Here is a 12,233-nt window from a genome sequence, read left to right as displayed (position 1 = left end):
TATGGAACTACTTATTCTGTACAAGTAGTCAAGAGTAATTAAAGATACACACAAATGAATGATTACGACATGGTGGATGGTTTAAGGAATACACATTTATTATTTATTCACTGAAACTTCTACATGATTACAAAAAAAAGTGAGACAGCTACTTATGCTTGAAAGTGGCCATCTGAGGATTCAATCAGAAGCTTTGCCAACCTGTTCTGCATGTACAAGCACATAAGACTTCACTGATGTTCCCATTTCTATTCTGGCGTGTCTTCATTGACCCAGGGTTCAAAGTTACTTTCTCATATTCTTCTTAAAGAATCATGTTTCATCTATCTGTTTTCTATCATTTAGCAGATAACGTGAAAATTGCTTCTGAAAACTAGTCTTTTTCACCAGTTTTCTCAGCCATGGCCTAAGGCTTTTTATGTTAAAACTATTGTAGTTTCCTTCCAGGAAACATTTTCCTTATAAATACTTTGACTCTGTATCATTTGTGTTCTATACATGAAAAAATGTTCTTTAAAGCTTTGGTAAAGAAATGATTACCAGTAACTAAACAGATCACTCTCTAAAATTAATGATATTAAGATAAAAAGCAAACTGAATACAATAAAAATGGAAAACTCATTTGAAACTTTCTGTTCATCTTAAGAGAAAATAGAATTTCACAGTGACAAATGTGTCTTTGTTTGACAAAGACTCATAGTACATGATTCTAAATGAGCAAAATATAGTAGTAGCGCCAGAAGTAGATATCAGCAGTCATACACTAACCACAACACAGTGCATAAAGTTCTTTGGGATCCATGGAGCCAATACATAGGTCAATTAATTGAGAGGTTCAGTTGAGCATGTTTTTCTCTTAGAAATACCTCTCATTGTATTCATCTAGAGATAAGTGTTGGCATAATCAATAGATTTTCACCCCTGTTGCTGTATGGAATTGTCTTCTAGCACTATAATGCAAGTTAAAAAATGAAATATATATTCATCAGGAGTGAGGAGTAATAATATTGTTTAAAGCAGATATCTGCAGTGTTTTGTTTGATGATCTTAAATTTCAGACATTCACCTCACAGAACATTTACTCATTAATGCTTTTTGTTGCTGATAATAAATACAAAACACTAAAAATGACAATAAAAATAAGTTTCCACTGAAGTGATTTGCAAACTTATAATACAAGGCACAAAACAATTTACATTATATTTAATTTGCCAGGATTCAGAGAGGAGTTGTGTACCCTGGTGCAAAGGTCTTCAAGAAGCTTCCATCTAGGGGGAGAGGGGAGGGGGGGGGGGGGGGGGGACCTAACTATCCAATTTCCGCTCCCGGGATTGGAATGACTCCTTACCCTCTCCCTTAAAACCCACATCCTTTCATCTTTTCCTCTCCTTCCCTCTTTCCTGATGAAGGAACCGTGGGTTGCGAAAGCTTGAATTTTGTGTGTGTGTTAGTGTCTCTATCAACATACCAATGCTTTCATTTCATAAGTTACATCATCTTTGTTTTTAGATATAACTATCCAATTAGGTAGACTCAGGAATTAAAAGTTCATTTTGCCACAAGGGAAGTAGCAGTGTACATTGTAAAGCTGCATGAAAAGTAGCAGCATTCTGTCAACAGGCCTCTGTTGTTACAAATGTAAGTAACTATTTTCTTTGAAACTGACAATATAAACAAGTAATTCAGTTGCTGGCAAAGACAACAAGTAGCTCTTTAATAAACTAAGATGCTGCAGCTTTTTCAAAACAGGGGCTTTGTCTCTAATTTATTATGCTATATTTAGCTGATGTAATTATCAATAGTATCAAGCAGTATAGTGGTAGCTTATAGTTAAAGCAGTGTGCAGATTATTGTTCTGTGATTTGTTTATATTTTGTTGATGTATGTTATGGCTTGTTCCAAGTTCCTGAAATTTCTCCTTCATAGTGGGATCTATGGAACTGAATAAATGGATGAATGAATGAAAAAAGGATGTATACTACACAAATCTATCTCAGACCAATGATTTTTGTGCAATTTAATTGCAACAATAGAGAACATTCTGAAATCCTTACATATTGTGTTGGAGAATAAGATCACAAGATTTATGTTTTGAATGTTGGTATTCTGGTTGCTATGGTTTATTTGTCGATCGTCATTTTTTATTTGTAGTTCACTGTTGCTATATGAGTTCACCTGTTCTTATTTTCTCATTTGGATATACCAAGTGGGGTTGTTTGCGTTCAGTAGAGGAATGACGGTAATGGAAGCAGGCACAAACATTTGTACCATGAATGATGATAACACCATTGGACAGAGCATGGCAAGAAAATGTTTTTCTTGTTTTAAAGAGGATTGTTTTGACATTAGTGACTCTCCATGTTCAGGAAGACCTTCAAGGTTTGATGAAGATTGTTTTAATGCATAAATCCATAATGATCAACATCAGTGTACTTGAGAACAGACAAACACGATGAACTGTGATCATTCCACAATCTTGTGACATTTGCATGCAATGGGGAAGGTTCAAAAATTTGATGATGGGTACCACATGCTCTAAGCCAAAATCACAAAAATCAGCAGGTGGCCAAATGCGCATGTCAGCTTGTTTGACATGAATTGGCCTATGAACAACAACATCCATTCCTATCCTGTATCATTACTGGTGACGAGAAATTGTGTCTTTATGCTAACACAAGGAAAAGAAAGGAATGGTGGACCCCAAACAAAGCAGCAACTCTCTGTACAAAGACCTGCACGTATCCACAAAAAATAATGTTGTGCATTTCTTGGAACAGCAGATGTGTACTACGAATTGCTTCCCTGAGGTGTAACCATCACTGCTGACATTTATTGTCAACAACTGAGACATTTTGCAGACACAGTCAAAAAACAATGACCAGGAAGACTGCGCGAAATGACACTACTCCACGATAACACCCACTACGCAGGAGTTGGGTTGGGAAGTCATTCCACACCCACCTTATTCACCTGATCTTGCACCCTCCAATTTTCACCTAATCCGCTCTCCATCAAACAACCTTCAAGGAACTTCCTTTCTCAATGAAAATGCACTCCAAGCATGGCTTGATGAGTGCTTCGCCTCAAACCTACATGATTTCTGCAATCGCAGAATCAAAAATTAACCCAACATTGGCAGACTGTTGTAAATAGTGAAGGAGATTGATGATTGATGACTTAAGTCCCTGTTATGTGTATCTGTTGTGTTTATTAATGCACTTCGTCTTCAGGCCAAGAGTGGCCTACCGGGACCATCCGACCCCCATGTTATCCTCAGTGGAGGATGCAGATAGGAGGGGTGTGAGGTCAGCTCACTGCTCTCCCGCTCGTTATGATGGTATTCTTGACCGAAGCCGCTACTATTCAGTCGAGTAGCTCCTCAATTGGCATCATGAGGCTGAGTGCACGCCGAAAAATGGCAACAGTGCATTGCGGCCTGGATGGTCACCCATACAAGTGCCGACCACACCCAACAGCGCTTAACTTCCGTGATCTCAAGGGAACCAGTGTATCCACTGTGGCAAGGCCGTTGCCATGTTGTGTTTATTAACCTTATGGAAAAATGCCATGAATTTAGGCGCCAACCCAATCTTAGAAAATGGATGTGTGTGTGTATGTGTGTTTTCCATATCTCCTCCTAAACCGCTGGACCAATTTTAAGAAACTTGATACACATACACCTTACTGTCAGGCAACATTTACTAAAGGTGTGAGGACCACCCACTTATCAAAGGGGTGGAGTAGGGAGTGAGAAAGAAACATAGCCTGCAACGTGTTAATTCTCAGACTTCATTCGCTCAGTAGTTTGGAATGAGAGCACTTAGGGACTTGCAACAAAATTTACACATTATTTCAAAAAAATGACGAAAGGAAAAAAGTTTATCAATAACTACTTTCCCACTGTTCATGTAGTAAAAGTGTCTCATGATGCAACAAATTATTAATCCTTTACTACTAACTGTATTAACAATACATTTTGAAGGCCGTATGCACATATAGCACTGAATGTAACTGTAATATTATACCATTGTACAACATGTAGTTCAGGAGAGATGATGTCATAAACAGTGAAGTGCATGAGAAATGCCACTTCGTGTATGAATTTAAATTTATTACTTCATTGCTACCATAATTATTTTATGGACTATAAGATGCACTTCTTTCTCCAAAAAATTGTTTCCAAAATTCAGGTGCATTTTATACTCGAAATCAATATAAAAACGTCCAGTCACTGACTTAAAATTACCGCCAGTCTTAAAAATTGTTATATATCTGATGCCATGGGAAACCTCTCTCTATCAGGCAACACTTGATTCAATTGGCAGCAGAAGCGCACTGATGTACCGAACTTGAGTTGCAGCGATTCACAAGCGTGGTAACACAGTCTTCCTCCTGCTCCACCATTACAAACCCAGAACGTTGTCTAACCTACGGTGTGTCACTGCAGTCTACATTAACTGAAAGTGACTTGTGTTATTGGTAACAGTACAATATTTTTATTAGTAGCTAGTTTTGTAAAGGAAAAAAACTGTAAGTAATAACACATGCAGAAGAACATGGAAATAAAGCAGCTGAGTGCATTTTGGCCCTCCACCATCAGAAAAGAAAAGTGGAAGACTAAATGTGCAAATAGAGGACTGAATGCAAAATGGCCAAAGCTATAAGATGACGCATTGAAATGGATTCAGGGACACCGTCAAACAGGCACTGGAATTAATACAAAAATGATTCAAATACATGCTTGTAAGCTTTGTAAGCTAGAAGTACAGAGGAACTTAACAGACTGGTTGGTGCTAAACTTTTATGAAGTGTGATATGCTTAGCATGCGAACCAAAACCAAATAATTTCAGAAAACACCAAAAGAGTATGAAGAGAAAATATTTCCATTACTTTCTTATTCAACATCAAAAGAAAACCAGTGTGAAACTAAGCCAAATAGTGAATATGGACAAAACTCCTCTCACATTTGATGTACCAAGTAACAGAACTGTTGCCATGAAAAAATGCACTACACTGTTGTCCCTTCATGTTGTTGTTAATGGTACTAAACTTAATCTAACGATAATTTTCAAGCACAAAACAATGCCAGAACCTTCTGAAGTACTGCCAGGTGTTGTTGTTCATGTACATGACAAGAGATGGATGGACAAGGCTGGTATGAAATTATGGATTAACAAAGTGTGGGAAAAAAGGAAATGAGCTTTCCTGAAGAAGAGTTCTCTTCTTGTGCTAGATCAGTCTAACAGTCATTCGAAAAATTCTGTGAAAGAGAAACTGAGACAGGAGAATACAGAGCTTGCTGTTATTCTGGGAGAACTTACTTCACAATTGCAACCTTTTGATGTCGTGATAAATAAACCATTTACAGTGTATATGAGAGAGGAATGGAACAAATGATGATGGATGAAACTCAATATGAATTCACACTGAAGGGAGCTTTAAAATGAGCTACAGTCAAAGTCAGTGGATAAAACAATCATGGTCTAGAGTGAGGAAAGACATTATTGTTAAATATTTCAAGAAGTACAGTGTAAGTAATGCTCTTAATGATAATGAAGACCATCTTATATATGAAACGGGCAACGATGATGATGAAGTGGGAGAAGAACAAGAAGAACAAGAAGATGAAGAAGGAAGTTCAGATGATAATTTTCAGGGATTTTAAAGGTCAGTTTGGTTTTATAAACTAAGATTTTTTGTCTGGCTATACAATCTAATAACAAAAATAGTAAAAATGTTATTTTTTTAAAAAAGTTTCTGAAAAATTAATATCTGTTTTATAGTCCATAAAATATGGTATTAACTCCATTTGCAACACATTTTGCAGACAGTATCCACACATGCCGCTGAATGCACCTAAACAATTATATCATTGTACGATACATAGTTCAGGAGATATGACACCATAAACACTACACACAAGGCCAGATGCTGCATGAAATGGGCGTGGATGCACAGCTATAAATAAACACCTGGGCCACATGGGGTTTCTCTGCTAGTAATGTAGTAATTATTGGATGGAAAATGTGAATAATAACATATGTTCCTAAATTTCAGGTTGATGTCCCAACCTGGACTATCCATTGTTTAAATTTCACGAATGATTCTTTTGAAACATATCTTGGGTTCATTTCTGATGCAATTTAACTCTTAGAGGCAGGGGTGGCCACAGAAAGAGGTGATACGTAAAAGATAATTCTGTAGATCACAGCAACTTCAACCTAACTTAGCACACATATGAACTACCTCTTTCAAAAAAATTACTGTAGAACTGGGACACACCTGGCACTATTAAGGCAAAGGGTACAGAGTAGAGGAGAGAAGTGAGTGACATGTATGCATAACTGTAGAATAGATAGAGAAATTTCAATCAAATTTGGCACACATAAGGCTTCCATCTAGGAAAAAGAAGATACTGTGGAGGTACGCTAATACACACACAGCATCTCTGCATGAGTAGTAAAATGTCACACGCAAACATAACTCTGGAATACCTGTAGCAATTTCAACTAAACTTGCCATATACATATGACTTTTTATCTGGAAAAATTCTTGTTGTGGCAAGTCTCCTCCTGGCAACTTTAGGGAAGAGATGCTGTTGTGAACTAGGGGACATGTGAAACCACAGTTTTCATGGTTGCCTGACAGATTGATGGCAGTCCTGATGATATATTTTAATGTATTGTGGGAGGGGGCAGAGGGCATATGTTTCACATGAAACTCTTGTGTAACAAATTAAATGTTTGAAAAATGGGAGATTATCTGTCAAATAAATCATATTTCACATTTTTTGCTACCTAATATACTACAACAAAAGTATCTGATATTGCCTGGGATATACTGGGCGGAGAGGTAATCAGCTCTCCAGTATGTAGTTTAACTGTGAAATGGTCACCTATCTTCAGCAGAGATCTTCCTTGTGAAATTCCTTAAATGATGAATGCAGCCAAATGACTGCAGTATTTCTGGAAGTCTCCTTATGAATATTTTGTGTTTATTTGATTAGTCTCTGAGCCATCACCAGCAGGGCAATGGAAGGTGCTAGGTTCTGTGACAGAGAGACTCTTATCATCCCACTGGGGAAAGGGCTTTTTCCTTCTCCAAACAGATGATTTGAGGATGGCATAACATTTCTAATTTGCTCATCCACCTCTTGGATACTGAGTTTGATTCAAATACAGAAACTCTGCTACATAACATGCACTTTACTATGCTTACTGCCCATTTTGGCAGCTTCATGGACTGGGTATTCCTGGTAGATTAAGCTACATAGAAAAATGGTTAATAGTGGTTTGTTCATTTCAACATGACTAGTCCTGTCAAGAAGCTGATAATTGCAGATAAAGTGATGGTTTTTTGGAGCAAATGTAAAGTTATGGTAACTGCCTGTAAGCTGGTATGGAGTTAGGTGGATGAGTTGTGACAAGTGGCTTTGACAAACATAATCAGACAACTTTGCTCTTTACCCAGTAACCTTTTCTTTCCTGTGAAGCTTGTAGTCTTTTAAGACAGGAACAGCAGATGGTTTTCTCTATTGCAGCATATTCCCTTTGGCGACATGGACTGCACAAGATGTAAATGGCCTTAATAACCCATACATATTCGCCATCATGAGATAAAAAAATAAAGCATGTAATCAGATGTCTTGGCAGACATTTTGTTGTGATGTCTGAAATACAGACATGGATAAATTATTTTAGGTTGAAGACTGTGGAACTGTGGTGGGTTTTGTACTTAAAATGTTTTTCATTACTTTGGAGAGAATGGCACACTGGCGAACTAGTATCAGTATACTAGAGAGGTACGCTTTACATGAACATTTTCATCAACAAGTGATGGTAGATATGTCCACTGCCGGTGCCTGTGTGAATGCATCTACTTTTAATGTATCTATAGCAAACACACAATAGTCTCTATTTTCAGCTGGATGCTTTCTGAACTATTAATGCACAATGATGTGCTCCAGGACAAATTTCCTGCTATTGGCATGATCTATACTTGTGAGTATAATGTGACCTTTATTCAGGCCCTTCTACCATGAATGGGATTGCAATATACAAGCCTGCTTCCACACATGCCTTGACACATTCAGTTAAGATAGTAGAGTTAAATATCAAAATAAAGGCACCAGACTTCTCCAGTTGTCTGTCTATTCCTTTCAGTCTGCATATTATATTTTTAACACCATCATCTGTCCACCCTCACCATAACTATCTAGGTTTACAAGCATGATATTTCGCATCATACATCTTGCCTCAGATTAAATGCAAATAAGATACAGAAGGTTCCTGCAGATTTAATGTGGTAACTACTACAGCAGTAAAAGGTACACTAGGAGAGAGACATTACTTATCTCTAGGAGAAATTTGACTCTATTCTGTGTCAATTCACAAAAGTGTCTTCTTTGTCTCCATCCAACAATGATTATGCTTTGAAACAATATTATTTATCTTCAGTCAAATATTTGGAAAAGACTACTCAGGAGGACTAACTTCTTGAGTCATTGGGGGTTAATTATTAACTATGGTACACCCATTCCATTGCAATATTTTGGTTTTGAACTTAAAGGCTCCAAGTCTGACTTCATTAGTAGTTGGGGAATTATATGTCCCAAGTAGCTGGGGAACTACAGGTATACACAAATAGTGCAATGCTTTCCCGGGTAAGCCTGATAAAATTTGGTTCAGGCACATATCAAGACACATTCACTGTCTGGTGCTCAACAGTGCTCACTGAACCATGCCCAGAGTTTATGATAATAGAAGACTGGTGGTGTTGAGCAGCAGCCAATTAAGGGTGCCCAAACTAGCTGAGCTTAATGCAGAGAGCAACTTGAGATAGAGGAACTTTTCTGATTTTCCCAGCATCTGTTTTCCTTGTCTTGGTAAGTACTAGGAGGGACAGCAGGAAATGATGAAAAGTACATTTATTTTGTTTATGTCAACATACAGTGTTCCTTCATTCAAATGATAAAATTTTACACAGTATGCACACAAAATTAGACGCACATGTAATAAATCTGATTTACCTTAATACAGCATCCGAGCAAATCACATTTACTTATTTGTACCTCGATGTTTTCAAAAACTGCTTATGTACTAACCTGCACAGATCTTATGTCCATCAGCCCTTCCAACTTCTCTCTAATTTTAACATTTCCAGAGCCTGTTAGCTTGTCAGCTCGATGTAAGGCCTCAGTCTCCCAATCTGTCCAATATATATGTGACCCCATGATCACTAATCCATATGGATGGGGGACATCGCTAACAATGACACGTCTATCATTGCCATCTAGATCTGAACTTTCAATGGTATTGAGTTTTCCATCATTCCAGTATAGACGATTTTCTGGACGATCTATTGCAAGGCCATTTGGCCATATTAGTCCCTCTGATATCAATGTCTTCCTGAAAGAAATAGTTCCTCATGTCATTGACTGTTGTTAATGAGCTTTCAAAGAGGCATAATTTACAAAAGCAAGAAAGAAAGAGACAACAAAATATTTTTTTCCTAAAAGAGAATAATGAATGAAATTTTATGAAAAAAGTGTTCTAATGGCTTAGACTAAAATATGAATATAAAATTGTAAAATTTCTATGTAGTAAATGCTGTAGTTTTAAAGAGTACAAAGATTTCTGACTATTCATTTAGTCTTATTCTGACAACTGTGAACAATTTTAAATTTCTTTGCATTGTTTCATGATGGGTGTAAATTCTAAGAGTCATCACATTCTCTGGCACTTCTGAAGCTGTTTCCAATCCATCTTTTGTGGTGTGCCGAGAGGATCAGTCTAAACTATGATTGTTCATTATGGCAGTTTGAGGATATTACTGACAATAAAACAAAAATGTAGAATATTCAGCATTTTAGCAGCCACTGAGCAGAAAATGCTCCACTATCTTCACACTTACAGCACACAGTCTATTTATGTTAAAATGAAAGCAGAAGACTATGTGAACACAACTGTGTACTGCTGTCATTTGGAGTACTAACATTATCATCTTAAGCTTTTGAAACAATGTGTTCAGTTTACTTTGAGGAAAATAGACATATACCTTTCCATATCCTCACCCCCTCACATTTTCACACCATAATATCTAAATCTGAAGAACAACACCCAATGAAATCTAAAGCTTAGAAGAGTAGTTGGAGAAGAGGGGTAGGAGGATTGAGTCCAAAGTAGTTCACATGTCATTATACACTTCTAGTATAACATGTGAAGAATTGGTTAGGGCAATCTCATGAAGTAAATATCTGACATTTGTGTATCATTCTTTAGAACAATAACTACTACTACTACTACTACTACTACTACTACTAATACTAACTTCTGAAACAAACAGATTTTTTTTTATTTTTCTGTTTGTCAACTGTACATATAACCTTCAAATATATCTGTAAATATATATTGTCCCATAGCAAATTAAAAGTACATTTAAAATGACACAACTAAAATATTATCTTTTCCTTTTGCCTGTAAGGAACACCCTGTGTCAAAAGTGTTCTTAACAATTAAAAAGCTGTACAGATTACTATGAACATTCTACATCAGATTCATGGCACAAAAAATTTACAGCACTGAATATGCAGCAGCATTAGAAGGACAAACTCCACATACGCACTGAAGAATTTTTTTTGTAATCATTGTGTGTGTGTGTGTGTGTGTGTGTGTGTGTTTGTGTGTGTGTGTGTGTGTTTGTGTGTGTGTCATGCAAATATCTGGACCTTCTCTTACATAACTGTCAGGCTGCTGAACTATATGACAAAGGTGGTTAGTGAAAACAGTAAATACTATGAATTTTATATGAGGATACCTGTTCCTCCCATCCATGTCAGCTTGTTCTATTCTGGCATTCTTGCCCCAGTCGGACCAGTACATAAGACCTCTACTATAATGAAGTGTTATGGCTCTAGGAGATTCAAGCCCTGACCACACTAGCACTTTTCGGTTACGCCCATCTAGTTCCGCTACTTCTATGCTATTGCGGCCTGCATCAGTCCAGTATATCTGCAATATAGAAAACAAATAAAATGCTATAACATAAATGCTTCAAACATTAGGCTCATACAATGGAAGTCTGCAAAAAATTGAATCCCAGACACAAAATAATTTGAATAATTAGAATTTTTTTTTGCCACTAAAAATCTGATCCATGTAATTCTTTGTTCACAAAAAGACATTACATCTATATAGTGCAATCAATCATTCTTTGCTTATTTAATCAAGAGTCTCTTTTATCTTGCTGTAGTCTTGGAAACAGCATATGACCAATGATTTTCCATGTGTACTCACCATATCATCACAGATTACAACAGATTTTCTTGCATGTACACAAGACATACATCTGCCCCCCCTGCCCCCCCCCCCTGCCTGGCACACACAAACTCCCAAGTGGTTTGTTTTTTTACACTTTTATCTCCTGGAGTACATCAAATACAAATTTTCCTTTTAGGCTTTCAATTTTTGCATTTTGTTTTCACATTTCCCTAGATCAATCCTTAATGTTTTATAAAAAGTTATGTATCTCATTTTCTTTAAGTTACATCACAAACACTTCTAACATTGGACTCACAGAATTTAATTATGCAAGACTAAGTGAATCATGTTTGAAGAAAGAAGGCAGGTGTGTCGAGCATTCTGTTTAGAAAGAGATGGAAAATACTTTTCAGTGGCGTATTTATGCTTTTTTCCCCTCTGTTCCGCAGCACATGCAGGAGTTCTCTCCTCCAGCTAATAACATTGGCATATGCTCATATTGGGACATTGTTCCTGCTTCTAACACTCTCTTGATAAATGAAACTGTTGCCATAATTTGTTAACATAATACTTGTGTTTGCATTATGTAACACACAATGAACTCATCATTCCTTCACTGGCATGAAAATCAATGCTAAATGTTCTATGCATGCCTCAAAGTGCACTCAGCAGACAATACTGCCAGAATGATGCAGATGGCTGGTGCATCGTGTTGTGAACTGCCCCTTGCTACTGCCCATCACCCTGATGTGATTTAACACTGGCACTGTGGTCTTACTGTGTACACTGTTGTATTATCATTTTGAAACCACATTCCTGTGGGAAATCTACAGAATATCAGTCAACTTGCTCACTTATCTGCACTTTAAACTAGACAAGGGCGGGGTACAGAAATCATATGATTTCTTTATAAATAACTTGGTCTGTTTGCAAGATGCAATTGATATGCATATAAAGAAAACAAGATATATGCA

At 36.9% G+C, this 12,233-nt stretch overlaps 1 protein-coding gene across 1 annotated transcript in view; it reads right to left on the bottom strand.

Annotated features, from left to right (window-relative positions):
* LOC126176416 (low-density lipoprotein receptor-related protein 4) overlaps positions 1 to 12,233 on the bottom strand; it is a 646,448-nt gene that overhangs the window by 50,622 nt on the left and 583,593 nt on the right. The window contains exons 23-24 of the mRNA XM_049923573.1: positions 10,817 to 11,010; positions 9,105 to 9,408 (exon numbers count right to left, since the gene is read on the bottom strand). Of these exons, the coding sequence (XP_049779530.1) occupies positions 9,105 to 9,408; positions 10,817 to 11,010 (498 nt within the window). The remainder of the gene's footprint in view (positions 1 to 9,104; positions 9,409 to 10,816; positions 11,011 to 12,233) is intronic.

This window comes from Schistocerca cancellata, chromosome 3, assembly GCF_023864275.1.
Source record: "Schistocerca cancellata isolate TAMUIC-IGC-003103 chromosome 3, iqSchCanc2.1, whole genome shotgun sequence".
Taxonomy (NCBI): Eukaryota; Metazoa; Arthropoda; class Insecta; order Orthoptera; family Acrididae; genus Schistocerca; species Schistocerca cancellata.
Note: the sequence above shows the minus strand (reverse complement) of the source record. Positions and strands in the feature narration are given on the sequence as shown.